The following is a 14,003-nucleotide window of genomic DNA, read 5'->3' as shown; positions in this document are numbered from 1 at the left end:
GGTTCAAACCGGTTTTGAGGTATAGGTTACAACTAGAGGTGTACAAAAAACTTGTTCGGAACCGGTTAACCTGAAACCGAACTGGACTACTTCACATCCAAAACCAGTTTCAGTCAAACCGCTTAACAAACTAAACCGAACTGTTGGTTCATATAGCGGTTCAACCTTTTCCCAATCTGACCGGTTAAACCGGTTTGGATCAGTTCGACTTGTTCTACGCTGAAACCAGTTTGGGTCAAACCTATTTTGACCATGCAAAACCCAAATCGGTTCGGTTTGAAAAAAACGGTTTTAGTTACAACTCCACGGTTTGGTTTGGGTCGGAACTGGGTTTTCTCAAACCAGTTTCAAAAGCCCATTCGTAATCACAACCCAAGTTGGCAGTTGGGTACTCTTTTTTGGGCTTCTAAAAGCCCATTTGTAATAAACCTTACAAATCCACACATCAAATTTTACAAGCCCATACATAAAAAATGAATTAAAAAAGTCAAAGTCAAAGTCAAATTGATTGAAGTTTCGTATTTTGACTGAAGCCTAAAAACGTGTTACTTTAAAATTTCTCTCTTCAGTTAGTCAGTTTTCTTATGCTTGCTGACCAATTTAGAAGCTTCTGACGGCGTTCAAAACCAAAATAAAATTCAACTTAACAAGATTCATGTGATATTAAATTTATCGAACACGAACACTTATCGAACCAATACTTGGTGTTCGTGTTCATTTGTTTAAACAGTGGGCATGCTCTTATTCGTTTATTTAAAATCTAAACGAACAATTCACGAATATAAACAAACATAAATGAACAAAGGTAAACAAACATAACTTCACGTATATGAGCATACTTAAATGAACACAAACAAACACAAATGAGCACACTTAAATAAACACAAAGAAAGATAAACATACATATATAAACAAACATAAATGAACATGAATAAATGAACATATGCGAAAGTTTACGAACATAAATGAACGAACGAAACATGTGTTCATGTTCATTCGTTTAATTAAACGTACACAAACTTTTTTTTCATGTTCATTCGTTTATTATACAAACGAACATAAATGAACTTACCGCCGAACAGTTCATGAATAGTTCGCCGAACGTTGGCTCGTTTACAGGCCTAGTCAGGCCTGAAGCGTCAAAATCAGTATAAACGGTTGACATCCCGTCTCAGAAATTCTGACTTACCCGAGTATTGAGGATGGTTTCAAACACTTTTAAAAGAAAATTAAAGGGTATTTTTAGTAATATATATAAATATTGAAACCTATACTAATTTTAACATTATATTATATGAAATATATTCCGGTCCAACAGGGGGAGGTCAAGGTTGCAATTACGTTGTTTCTTTGCCTTTGGCTACCTATTTATTCCAAAAAAAACTTTTTGGTCAATTACGATAGTACCCTTCTAGCTACCAATTTAAGTTACATCACTCTTGTAATTTAATACAAGTACAGGGGCAAAAGTTAACTACAAAAATCTATATGTATTAACTTCTTTTCAAAGTCCACATAACGTGTCACATTCGAACATTATTAACACTATTACAATTATTATTAATCACCAAAGTTGATCAAACTTGAAGATAATTAAAGAACATTTGCTAAAGAATTCATGGAGGATTCGGGGCGGTCGTTGATTCCGAGCTTTCTATACTCAATGAAGAGCGGGTTGGAATTTGATCAGGTGGTGGTGAATCAACGGAACTCGAGTGATGGTTTGATTCCTTTGTCATCAGGTGGTGTGGGAAGAGGTGTTGTGGTGCAGGCTCCAAGTGAGCCTAGTGGTATTAAGATGTTCTCACCGGCTTATTATGCTGCTTGTACCGCGGGTGGTACTTTGGCGTGTGGGATTACTCATACGGCAATAACTCCATTGGATGTTGTCAAATGTAATATGCAGGTGATTTATTAATTTCTTTTTTTTTATGTTAGATATCGTCAAATACGTGAACATGTTAGATGATCCAACTTTTAAAAAGGGTATAACTTGGGCTATGCTTGGAATTATGTGGCGTCACGAATGAAATGGATGACTCTCAATGGGCCTAATCATGTAACAAATGCCATAGACGAGTTGTTTCACACACATATATATAACGGTTTTTCTTAGTTTTAACTTGATTTCTTTTTTTCTTTTTACATAAACCTTTTTAATTTAATCATGTTTATTTAAGAAAATAATTTCTAACTATGCACTCAAATTTTTTAGTTTTTACAAAATTTGACTCCACCTTATAAATTTGACACCTATATAAAAGAGGTGTTCATGTAATGGTCTAGGCATTCATAGAGCTGCTAAATGTGTCGTGTTCGACGATGGGAAAAATGCGTGACTTAAACTTGAAATTTTATATAAACATAAAAGGTGTGTTACGCACATGAATCCGAACATGACCTATTTAACTAAAAAAATATATAATTGTTTTTATATATTAATACTTTAAAATTCTAATTTACATATGTTTTTTATTCTCTTGAACCAGTTATGTCTAAACTATGTCATCTTATTGTTTTATTTTGGCATAAAAAAAATCCCAATAGTAAGTCATTGTATAAAAAAACATTTAAAAAAAACTACATAAATAAATAGGTTAAAAAAGTCGTTGACACAAACATGACATGTAGCTAAATGAATGTGTCCATGCGTTCAACCCAAAGCTGACATGAACCCATTCAAACCAACATCTCATGTCAAAATTTCACACCCCTAGACATACTGTATTCCCTTTATTTATTATGCCTCCGTTGACCATGTCCTATTTGTTTAATTATTAAGATTGACCCTGCAAAGTACAAGAACATTTCATCCGGATTTGGTGTATTACTCAAAGAGCAAGGACTCAAAGGATTCTACAAAGGTTGGGCACCAACATTCCTCGGTTATAGTCTACAGGGTGCTTCGAAATACGGGTTTTACGAGTACTTCAAGAAAACATACTCGGACATTGCTGGGCCCGAGTATGCAACCAAGTACAAAACATTGATTTACCTTGCTGGTTCTGCGTCAGCAGAAATAATAGCCGACGTTGCACTTTGCCCGTTTGAGGCAGTTAAGATTCGTGTCCAAACGCAACCGGGATACGCTAGAGGTTTGTCTGATGGTCTTCCAAAGATCATCAGGAATGAAGGTGCCACAGGGTATGATACTATGATCATTGATCACTTCATTAACTAATAATTAATTTGTAATTTGTAAAGTTGAAGTAACATATTTATTTCCACCTAAGTAAATTTGTATAAAAGTTGTGGATTAGATTTTTTTTAATAATACTTTTTTTATATTTTTTACAGGCTATTCAAGGGGCTGGTTCCTCTATGGGGAAGACAAATTCCATGTGAGTTTATAATTAATAGTAGTTTTTTAATAATTATTATCCTTTGCATCATAATATAGTTGTAGATATTGTTATTCAAAAATTAAAATGGTTGGAATGCAATGTTTATTTGTTTCATAACATTAAAAAATATATATATGTGAACCATCGGGTGAGCAAAAGCGAAATTGCACTAATTTTGACGTTATTTTACTAATATCGTGAAAATAACGTTAAAAGTGGCGGAAGGTTAATCAGGCATTATATGGTGGCGTTGATAGCCGAAAGACAAGGGTACATGCACCAATCGGTCGGTGTCCCGATGGTTGAGTGTTATGTGTCTTATGTCCAAGGCTTGATGCAAAACTACTATCGAGCCGGGGGTCTCATCGGAAGCAGCCTCTCTATCCATATGGGGTAGAGGTAAGGCTGTCTACATCTTACCCTCCTCATACCCTACTATAGCTTTGCTATTGGTGGGATATACCGAGTACGATGATGATGATGATATATATATATATGAACAAATTTTGTTTATTTATAGAACCTACACATCTGCAAGTCATGTGTAGGTTATATTACCTACACATAACTTACATATGTGCATGTAAATGTTTAAATATTAAAAAATGTATGATTAAATTAATTTAATGGTTTTTGTATCCGTAACATACATAGTTATATGTAAGTAAAACTTTTAATAACATGAACTATTGATAAAATTTAAACGAGTTACTTTTTCTCTTTGTTTGTCGAATAATTTAGTATTCTTAATGAACCTCTTCATACGTTAATTAACAAATTAATTTATTATTTGAGAGTAATTTTTTATTAGTTTTAAAACACTTTATTGTACAGATACAATGATGAAGTTTGCATCTTTTGAGACAATTGTGGAGATGATGTACAAACATGCCATCCCCACACCAAAAGAGCAATGTAGTCCGAGCTTTCAGCTCGGAGTGAGCTTCGCTGGTGGTTATTTGGCCGGTATATTATGTGCCGTTGTTTCTCACCCGGCTGATAATTTGGTATCTTTCCTCAACAATGCCGAGGGTGCTACTGTTGGAGATGTAAGTATAAACCCAATATCTTAAACCCTTAAACCCGTTGATCAAATATTAAAGTTGCGGTTTTGACCATTTTGACTTATAACACGTTTTGCAGGCTGTCAAGAAACTCGGCTTATGGGGTCTCTTCACGCGTGGGCTGCCTCTTCGTATAATCATGATTGGAAGTCTTACAGGAGTACAATGGGGTATCTATGATTCTTTCAAAGTTTACGTCGGGCTGTAAGTTACTTCCAAACCATATTCACTAGCATTAAACATAAAAAAACGAGTTTGTTTTATTTATCTGTTTTGTTTTGTTATTCTTTTAGGCCGACTACCGGTGGCACCGCTCCTGTTGCTGTAAACTAAGCCAGCATAAGAGATGATTGTATCTGATTCTTTATTGTCTAGTAATTTTAAGTTCATACCATTATTAGACACCAATATTGATTGCAAATAAGCACCTTATGGGTGTTTCAGACTTCAGTTGCTTTTGTTTTGTTTATTAGTATTTGTATTTTGTTTAAACATTTTGTGAAAATTTTGTAAAACAAGTAAATTGTTTAGAGAAATTATAGATTCTCCTGTAAGCCACTCTGATGGACCATTTTGCAAGTGGTTAAATTTTTATCGGTTTAATATGGTTCACGGTGGAACTGTTAATTGATGAATTATGTATTTTGTGATGTAAGTTTGTCAGGTAGAATCATTTAGTCTGACATTCTCGTTTCTCTAGCGTATTGTCACACGTAAATCACCGTACTACAACACTACCAAAGAGTGGCGTATACAAAAGTACCAAGGAGGTTGTTTGAGTTGGCTAGTTATGCAACTAATTGTGCTAATAAAATGCAAATCTCTTGTAAGTGCTCCAAACTATAGGTAGGCATCAAACCCGGTTTCAAACTGATCAAAACCCGGTCACAAACTCAACCATACCTGGAACCCGGAACCAGTTCCTACCCGACCCGGTTCTTAACTTTGCCGACCAAACCCGGAACCGGTTCTTGAAAGAACCCGGTTTGCCCACCCCTACTCCAAACTATTGTCGCTCTTCTTTTGACGCTCACTTCAATAATCGACAAATTGGGGGCATTTTGCAACCACCATAAATAAGTTTCCAATTAGGACTACAAATGAGTTGAGTCAAGTCGATGGCTCAACACTGGTTAATCGAGTCAGCTTTCCAATTAGGACTACAAACGAGTCAAGTCAATGGCTCAAGAACATCTATTAGGACTAGGCTTTTGATCAAACAAGCTCTACTTGAACATGCGAATAATCGAAAAGGATACATCATGACCATGCTCTATTAAACAAGCACGAATTGAGCCACACCTAAAACTACCGACTAAAGTATGACCATACGTGCATATAATCGAAGCACCAACAAGTACACAATCCTAAACACTCTAATACCTATCAAACAGTGAAGAAACATTTTATTTGCTTCTTAAAAAAATCTCAATCCAACCAACAAAAATTTTCATATGTGATTCAAAATTTCAAATCAACTTTATATAATCATACTCATAATCCAAATCCTCCTAAACGACGAGAAAAATGTACTCATAAAGCTTCTTTCACTTAGCTGCCAAACAAATTATTCATTCTAAGCCATAAAATGCTGCTACAATCTCATAACATTAAGTTTAAAAGCTAGTGTTGACATTCTTTTAATACCTTTCGAAAGAATAATTCCAAAAGTTCTAATCCTCCGCTTCTGAGCTTTTGACCTCTTTAGGAGATGCAAAACTCCTGCTAAGCTGTGATCTAGTCCACGGATCCAATGGTGGCCTTTGAGCTGGTTGCGGGACCGGCGGTTTTGACTGTCTAAGCTCGTTTTCCCTGTCTATGAACCTGTTAAAGTCACAATGTTTAAAAATAGAACTTAATGTATCATAAAGAGAGAATAAACAAATGGAAAAGTATTTTAAGCCGATGTGATAAAAAAGAAAAAAAAAACTTACTCAATATATGCCATTGGTGCAGCATCACCAACTCTTATACGAGTTCGAAGCACTCTTGTATATCCTCCTGCTCGATCTCTGCGTCACCAATATATTGTTTAACCACAGTTAATACTGAGTAAAAAACTTAAAGAGGTTTAATGTTCACTTGTATCGGTAAGCTAGCTCTGTAAATAGTTTGTGAATAACATCATCTCCTCGCACAAAGGCAGCAGCACGCCTAGCAGCACAAAGGGTACCCTGTAAATAGTTTAAACAACAGTTCAAACATAATGATGATGGGCATATAGGTATTTGGCTTCAACAAATTTCCCATCAAAGATAACATAAAGTATAAAATATATAAAAGATTCAAGCTACACATACCTCTTTCCCAAGTTGCACCATGTTATCAGCGAGTCGACGGACTTCTTTTGCTTATAACAATTAAAAGTAAATAAAATGAAAAATATGAAATATGTAACATTCTTTTTGAAATAAGTAACAAGATGCTGATATATAAATATGACTAGATCTTAATTATAGTAGTATGATATATAGCCATAACTTGTTCAATCCATAAGTAAAAGTTAACATAAGGCTTTATAGTTTATAGCCTACAGTTTATCTCACACTACGATACACGAGTATTGTCTTAAGTTTCAACAATGAAATTTTACTAATAATAATAAGAGAAAAGCCAATAAGGTAGTTTACCTTGGTAATAGTAGTTTCAATTCGTTCATGCTTCACCAACTGAGAAACCATGGTCCTGCAAAAACGCACAATACTACTTAGTGTTTTCATCCTAGGTGGCATGCGGTGCTTGCTACAAGCAAGGATAAACCACATGTAAGACAAATGAACAATCAAAAACCTGAGCATGGACATCCTATGTCCAGTAGGACGATTGAGCTTCCTGAACTTTGTCATAATGCTTAAGTCTTAACAAGAATAACACCTTCAGTGTTGCCGCACTAAGTTTGTGAGGTTGGATATACGATCAGTGAATATGGAGTCATTTCAAACTTTCATTCTTGTGTAAGGAATCAAACGGCACAATGGAAACAATCAACACACAAACACAGAAAAAAAAATAACCATGAGAATTTAACGTGGTACGGTCAAATCTGCAACTAGGGTTTATCTTTATTAGTTAAAGTTGCAAAGATTTCAATTACAGAGCAGGGTATATATAGATAACAACTAGGGCTAAGAACTTGGTGAACAAGACACAAACAATGGGCCCTCTAATAACTAATTAACCCGACCCAAAGCCTTATAACCCGACATGCTGCACTTAGTTGTTGGTTCTTGATTAGTAAACTTGATCGATTGAAGGTCACAGGGTATTTTATCCGTTTACTCTTACAACAATGTCATTTGATGTATGATAATAATGATATCAACAAATCTACATGCATTTAGAAGTTAGAACTGCTAACAAATGAAAAAATCCAGCTGACAAAAGATCTACACGGAAAGGTTAAATTATACTCCTTTCATCTCATACTCAGTCCACTTATGACTTTGAATACTCACTATGCAGTTATGCGGAAAAATATCAGATATCAGTCAAGCACCTATACTTGAGATACCGGTGATCCCGGAGGGATAACGGTAATTTTAATATCATGCAGAATTTATATATATAGCAATTAAACACTAACAATTCAGTATACTCTCTTACCATTAACAAATTAACCTTTTGCAACTTACAAAACACTAACAATTGACAATTAAGACTTAAAAAACTGACTTCCGGGAAAATCGGTGATGATCGGTCAAATAACCGTCAATATCGCCTATGGACCGATCATTTGCAACAATATATTACCAAGGAACCGATAGCTTCCAAGATTCAAACTTTACTTCGATATATTGAAATTAAAATTTATTAAGCCGCTAATATACTCGATCGAAAAGTCATATTTGTATATTAACCTAACGAATCACCAGCAGTTTCTCAATTTTGATGATAATAAAACCACCTAATTGACTCTTTCAGAATTCAAAATGAACACTAATTTATATGAATTGATTCAGTACTTCAAATCATGAACAAATATTATTTAATTGCTCAATCAAATGAAACTAGAAATTAGGTTAAATACATAACTGATGTACGGCAGTCAAACCCTAACCAAATTAAACCAAAATTAATCACCGTACGTGTTCGTGTGTGTGGTGGAGTAGTGAGTACGCCGGAGAACTAACCGGTGGACGACGACGGCGGAGCTGATGCAGTAATCGTTAGTGGTGTGGGCGAGACGGCGGAGCCGATGATCAAATGCTTTATTTACTTACAAGGTTAAACTAGTCACATAAATTACCCTGTAAGTATGCTTATTCACAAATATGGTCCTTTTGTTTTTTTTACTCTTTGCGTACATAATAGGGTTGTTAACGAGTCTAGCCCGAGTCAAGTCAGGGTGAGTCCGAGCTCGAACTCAAAATTAAACGAGGCAGCTTGGCTAGGTTCGAGTTTGAGCCGAGCCAACAATTATTATTATTGTTGTTGCATATAGGTTCTTCGTTCGGGTCGTGTTGTGTTATGTTAGAGAGCATTATAAAATATGTCATCGAGTTATCATAATAAAAGGATATAATAATTAAAAAAACACATGATATTATTACAAATTGCATTTACTTAAGTAAAGAGAAATTTCATATTTCGATCTTTTTATTTCTCACACATGACTGTTTACCTTTGTTGTAAACAATGAAATGAAAAGTTACAATAATTGGATGAATACATTACCAATAATGTAACTTCTTTCAAAATAGTAAAAATAGTAAAAACTAGTTGTATGAATACCACATAAAGGTCATAGTAACATCTCCCATAATTTACACTCTTGTGTGATTATTATTTCTTTCAATTATCTTTAAAGTTTTTTAAATCACATCATTAATCTTGTGCTAATCATAGTTATATTATAACAAACATTTTTTTTTGTTTCAAAGTGTAGGATCATATTTGACATTTAAAATAGAATGACGACACAATTTATTGTTTGCTTACCTGTCTTTTTATTGTTACTGAATACTTTTATTCAATTTTATACGCTAAATCTTAAAATATGGTAAAAATACTAAGAAAAAAAAAGAGCGTGGTTTTAATTTTCTTTTGTAAGTTTTATAAAAGTTAACTATATTGAAGTTATGATTTAAAAAAATGGGTAACAAATCATAACAATGCATCTCAACTTTATAAAATTATCTATTAAATATTATAACAAAAATAAAAAAATGACATTTTAATATACACATTAAAAATTTAAGAAAATAATAATAATAATAATAATAATAATAATATCACTAATCAATGATCGGTTTTAGTTTGGTTATTTGGCTGGTTTATGATAAGTTTTTGTCCGATTAATCAGTTTGAAATCGGTTTCGGTTGTGAGAATTACAAACCAGTTTCAAATCTACTGTTTCAATATGTTCAAACTGGTTTTTATATATCGGTTTCAAATCGGTCGATTTTGATTCGATTTTCGAGTCGGTTTCATTAACCAGAATTATTTGCCCACCCCCAAGTAGCAGTAGCTTATATGAGTACTAGTAATTAGGGGTGAGCAACTTAACCGCCATAATCGTTAAACTGAACCATAATCAACATAATCGAATATATTTTAACCAATAATCACCATAACCGGTGGGTCGGTTTAATGAATTATTAAAAACCGTCAAATTCGGGTCGATTATTTCCGAGGTAATCATAAAAGGCTAATTTTTCAGGAATTTTAGCCCAAGCTTCTGATAACTTTCTATAAATTTCCCATTTGTCACTCAACGATCGGACTTTTCTTATTTCTTTTTTTGAGGATCGACGAATCAAATGATATTTCTGATCGTGATGTAAGTCTATTATTCCTTACATCATAGGTGTTGTTGCGTCTTGAGATCCTAATTGCCATGGTTCCACTGCATCACAAGGAGCAATTGTGAGAAATAGCCATTCTAATCATTTGATCTGTTTCATTCTTTAACGATTTTGGTTTAAGATAATTCCACAACCGCTATAACCGAACTGACCAATTTATTTAACCAAAAATATGTTTAATATGTTTGGAATTAACTTTCACCTAACATTTTGTTAGATTATATCATTTTAAAGTTTTGGTTCAACGTTTGTTATCAAATTAAGTCGAATTTCATTGTTGGGTTATATGATGTCATTCTTTTTTGGATATTTGGTATTAATATTATGATCTATACACTTTGCTAGATTATGTCATGTCGTTTTTTGTAATAATTGGTACAAAACTTTTAAGATCGTATACATTGTTTTGGTTACGGTTAACCGACCCGTAACCGACTCACTACAACCTACAAAACCGATTAACCAAAATCGCCATAACGGCCGGTTATGGTTATAGTTATGCATTAATCGGCATATCGGTTATGGTTATGGGTTTGGCTCAAAACCGCCCAAAACCGACCCATGCACACCCCTACTAGTAAGGCCATATGTAACATCCCTAAATTTTCAAGAATAATATTTAATGTATTATTCGTTGACGATTGAAAAGTTTACTAAAATTGGTAGAGAAATGATGACGTAATAATAAGATGGTTCAAGTAGGCTAAGTAGATGGAATTATGGACCAAAAAGGAAAGATGGGCCTTAGGCCCATGGGCCTAAGGGAGTATAAATACCCCTTAAACCCTAATCCTTTCCATTATTATCTATCACTACACCATAGCTTACACCTTGAGAAACACACACACGTCATCCTTTAACCCGAGCCTAGGTTCAAAGTTGAAAACCCGAGCTTGTTGGTGCTAGATCATCGTGTCAAACCTAAACAACATCAAGACCAGCTCGTGTTCGTAGAACGACTCGTTTAAGGTACTTTTATATTTAGAAATCGTTCATATAGGTTCGGTTTGATTTAGGAAATCATAGATCTGTGTTAGTATGGTAAAAACGAATCCAACAAAGCCAAACTTACTGAAATTGAGTAACGTTTGATAGGTTAATTGTTAACCTAAATAACCCGTATTATAGATGCTTAAATCGCACCCTACAAACACGAATATCTGGATGATTGGACCCTTGGGGTTTGCAGTCGTTGCATAGGCGATTCCAACGGTACCTAAATCATGTTATTTCGTTAAGAAACGAATATTTAATTGCAAATCTGAGATAGGTTGACTGTTTACGTTATTGGTGATTTTGACTTTGACCCTGTAGTCAAAGTCTGGATAAGAACAGAGGTGATTCGTTATGATTGACTAATTCGTTACGCGTTCATAACGAATGGGATCTAATTCGTGAGACTTGACAATGAATGAGCTCTTAGTTCGTTATCTATCCATTCGTTAGATAAGATAACGAATCTGGTAATTCGATTATGCTCAGTCGCTATGCTAAGGTAACGAATCAGATGATGTTCAGATAACGAATTGGCATAACGAATCAGGTAATTCGTTACTTGCCAACTCATTATGTGAGGATAACGAACCAGACGACGAATCAAGTTATGATGAGATAACGAATCTAAATAGCGAATTAGACCACGAATCAGGCTTAATTCGTTATAGAGATTTAGTTAGCGAATTAAATAATAGTTTAATTTTCTAATGGAAAATGTGTTAAGACAGTTAATGTAAATAAAATTTTTCCAAGCTGACCTGGCAGCTCGACCCCAGCCAGGGGCTCTGCCCCTTGGACCCTGCTAGGGGCTGCCGCCCCTAGACCCCGCTGCCAGGGGCGTTGCCCCCGGCACCCCCGTTCGTTGAGGGTAATAATTTAACTAGAAACGCGATATGAAAAGTGATAGTAATCAATACGCCTAATTGTTATACAGCTAGCCGTGCACAACCAAAGAAAGGAGTAACCATTAACGGAAGAAGTAACCGAGTTCAGGTGAGTTTCTAGCCCCACTTCCTTGTTATGTTTTCGTGGTTGTGTGCATACTCGAAGTGACAGTTAATACACTTAACTTAAATGGTAAGTGTATGCCATGTATGATATATGTGATAGATACGATTGATTGTTTGTCGGTACGTGAACGATCTTCGGATATTGCATGTACCGTTAGGTTATAAATACATATATGGATATTGTATGTAATTCAGGGATGATTACTTGTCGATATGTGAACGATCTTCGAATATTGCATGTATTGCCAAGAATAGTGATGATTGTCTCCTTATATGGATATTAGATGATAACTTATATATAGAGTTCCCTCTACGGATAATATATAGATTATTCCTTTGATGGAAAGCATAGTGTTTCTTTGATGGAAAGCCCCGTGTTCCTTTATTGGAAAGCCCAGTGTTCCTTTGATGGAAAGCATAGTGTTCCTTTGATGGAAAGCCCTGTGTTCCTTCTATGGAAGTATATAGGATGTTCCTTTTATGGAGAATATATATATAGAGTGTCCTTCTATGAAGAATATAGATAGTAGGGTAATAGTAATAGTTCTTTTAATAGATATTATGTGACGTCCTCTTATGGATATTTATACAAGGTTAAGATATGTATGTATGTAAGATATGTGTATGTATTGTCTGTCGCCTGATTAACTAGAACTCACTCAGCGTAGCTGACTTTTAGTATGCATGCAGGTATATATGTTTATCGAGAAGGCATGAGGATGACACATGGCATGGATCGAACGGCTGGCATTTGAAGATGGAAGAAAAGATGTTTTTAATATGATGATTTATGTTATGGTTTTAAAGAGAAGATTAAATGTTTTGTAATAAACGGTTAAAGTTTTATATTCCGCGAAAGTTTTAATAAACTCTGATTTGTAGAACTGTGTTTATGAGTAAATCTGACGTTAAAGTGAGGCACCGGGAACGGGGCCTTACGCCATATGTAGTGGCCGTGATTTTGGGCAATTTTTGGGCGCGAAGGGGCTAGAACACCGCCCCTCGGGCGATAAGGGGCGGGGGCGAGGTCTACTCGTCGCCTGGAAGAAGAGGGTGGTGGGGCCGGCATGTATGGATGTGTGTATGTGTGTGTTATATATACATATATATCATATATATATTATATTACTAGTTGTAGCCCATACACCATTACACCCTAAAAACAAATTCTCACCCTTGCTGACTGGGCGCCACACGGCGTAAAACGCCCCAATTTGTAGGCCCTCCACTACGCATAGCCTAATACTAAGAGCATTCCTAACAACATCTCTATCTCCATCTTTATAATTAAACTAAAAAATATATTTTTTCTTTTATTTTCAATTAAATAATACTTTTTAACTTTTATCATTACATTTGCTCTATCCTTCACTCACAACCACTCTTAATAAACGTCAAAAAATTATGAAGGGTGAACAGTGTTTTTCAAATATACTCATCAATAAAAAATTTTCTATCTTATCTACTCACAAAACACTTGATAATAAACTCACTCACAATAATATAGAATACCTGCTTGTTGAGGATGCTCTAATATAATGACGTCTTAAAACTAGTTCATTAATTACCCGATACATTGACAAAACTTGGGGGGTAAGTAATGAGTTACAACACTCTTAAAGGGCCATAACTGCTACTTTTATCTAACTATAAAGGTCCTGTGTTTGCAAATCAGATCGAGAAAAGCAATCACACCTCACTGCAATACTCAACTCTACTGCAATCCGTTAGGGTTTCAATTTCTTTCAGTTACACACAGTTACTTAATTATACTTTAATTAATT

General features: G+C 34.8%; 2 protein-coding genes across 2 annotated transcripts; one reads left to right on the top strand and one right to left on the bottom strand.

The window, feature by feature from the left end:
* The first annotated feature begins 1,401 nt into the window (after positions 1 to 1,401).
* LOC143608528 (mitochondrial phosphate carrier protein 3, mitochondrial-like) lies at positions 1,402 to 4,959 on the top strand. Its single transcript, XM_077083544.1, has 6 exons — positions 1,402 to 1,906; positions 2,783 to 3,144; positions 3,298 to 3,341; positions 4,179 to 4,393; positions 4,488 to 4,612; positions 4,702 to 4,959. The coding sequence occupies exons 1-6, from the start codon at positions 1,619 to 1,621 to the stop codon at positions 4,739 to 4,741; spliced, it is 1,074 nt and encodes a 357-aa protein (XP_076939659.1). The 5' UTR covers positions 1,402 to 1,618; the 3' UTR covers positions 4,742 to 4,959.
* Positions 4,960 to 5,863: 904 nt separating this feature from the next.
* LOC143608617 (uncharacterized) lies at positions 5,864 to 8,581 on the bottom strand. The gene is made up of 7 exons (XM_077083617.1): positions 8,539 to 8,581; positions 7,199 to 7,282; positions 7,023 to 7,093; positions 6,709 to 6,752; positions 6,491 to 6,582; positions 6,343 to 6,420; positions 5,864 to 6,232 (listed from the first exon to the last, which is right to left on the bottom strand). Exons 2-7 carry the CDS (start codon positions 7,252 to 7,254, stop codon positions 6,082 to 6,084), a joined length of 492 nt encoding a protein of 163 aa, XP_076939732.1. The 5' UTR covers positions 7,255 to 7,282; positions 8,539 to 8,581; the 3' UTR covers positions 5,864 to 6,081.
* Positions 8,582 to 14,003: the final 5,422 nt, after the last annotated feature.

Source organism: Bidens hawaiensis, unplaced genomic scaffold, assembly GCF_021521415.1.
Source record: "Bidens hawaiensis isolate Kalapana, Puna unplaced genomic scaffold, B.hawaiensis_p1.1 tig00419396_1, whole genome shotgun sequence".
Classification (NCBI taxonomy): domain Eukaryota; kingdom Viridiplantae; phylum Streptophyta; class Magnoliopsida; order Asterales; family Asteraceae; genus Bidens; species Bidens hawaiensis.
The sequence above is the reverse complement of the archived record's forward strand: the minus strand, read 5'-3'. Positions and strand labels throughout refer to the sequence as shown.

What these genes read in the sequence shown, in the direction of transcription:
- LOC143608528 (XM_077083544.1), top strand. Translation starts at nt 1,619, where the DNA reads ATGGAGGATTCGGGGCGGTCGTTGATTCCGAGCTTTCTATACTCAATG. An exon ending in TTGTCAAATGTAATATGCAG is followed by an intron (nt 1,907 to 2,782) that starts GTGATTTATTAA and finishes TTAATTATTAAG; the next exon opens with ATTGACCCTGCAAAGTACAA. An exon ending in AGGAATGAAGGTGCCACAGG is followed by an intron (nt 3,145 to 3,297) that starts GTATGATACTAT and finishes TATTTTTTACAG; the next exon opens with GCTATTCAAGGGGCTGGTTC.
- LOC143608617 (XM_077083617.1), bottom strand. Translation starts at nt 7,254, where the DNA reads ATGACAAAGTTCAGGAAGCTCAATCGTCCTACTGGACATAGGATGTCC. An exon ending in GAGCTAGCTTACCGATACAA is followed by an intron (nt 6,421 to 6,490) that starts GTGAACATTAAA and finishes TTGGTGACGCAG; the next exon opens with AGATCGAGCAGGAGGATATA. An exon ending in GCACCAATGGCATATATTGA is followed by an intron (nt 6,233 to 6,342) that starts GTAAGTTTTTTT and finishes TGACTTTAACAG; the next exon opens with GTTCATAGACAGGGAAAACG.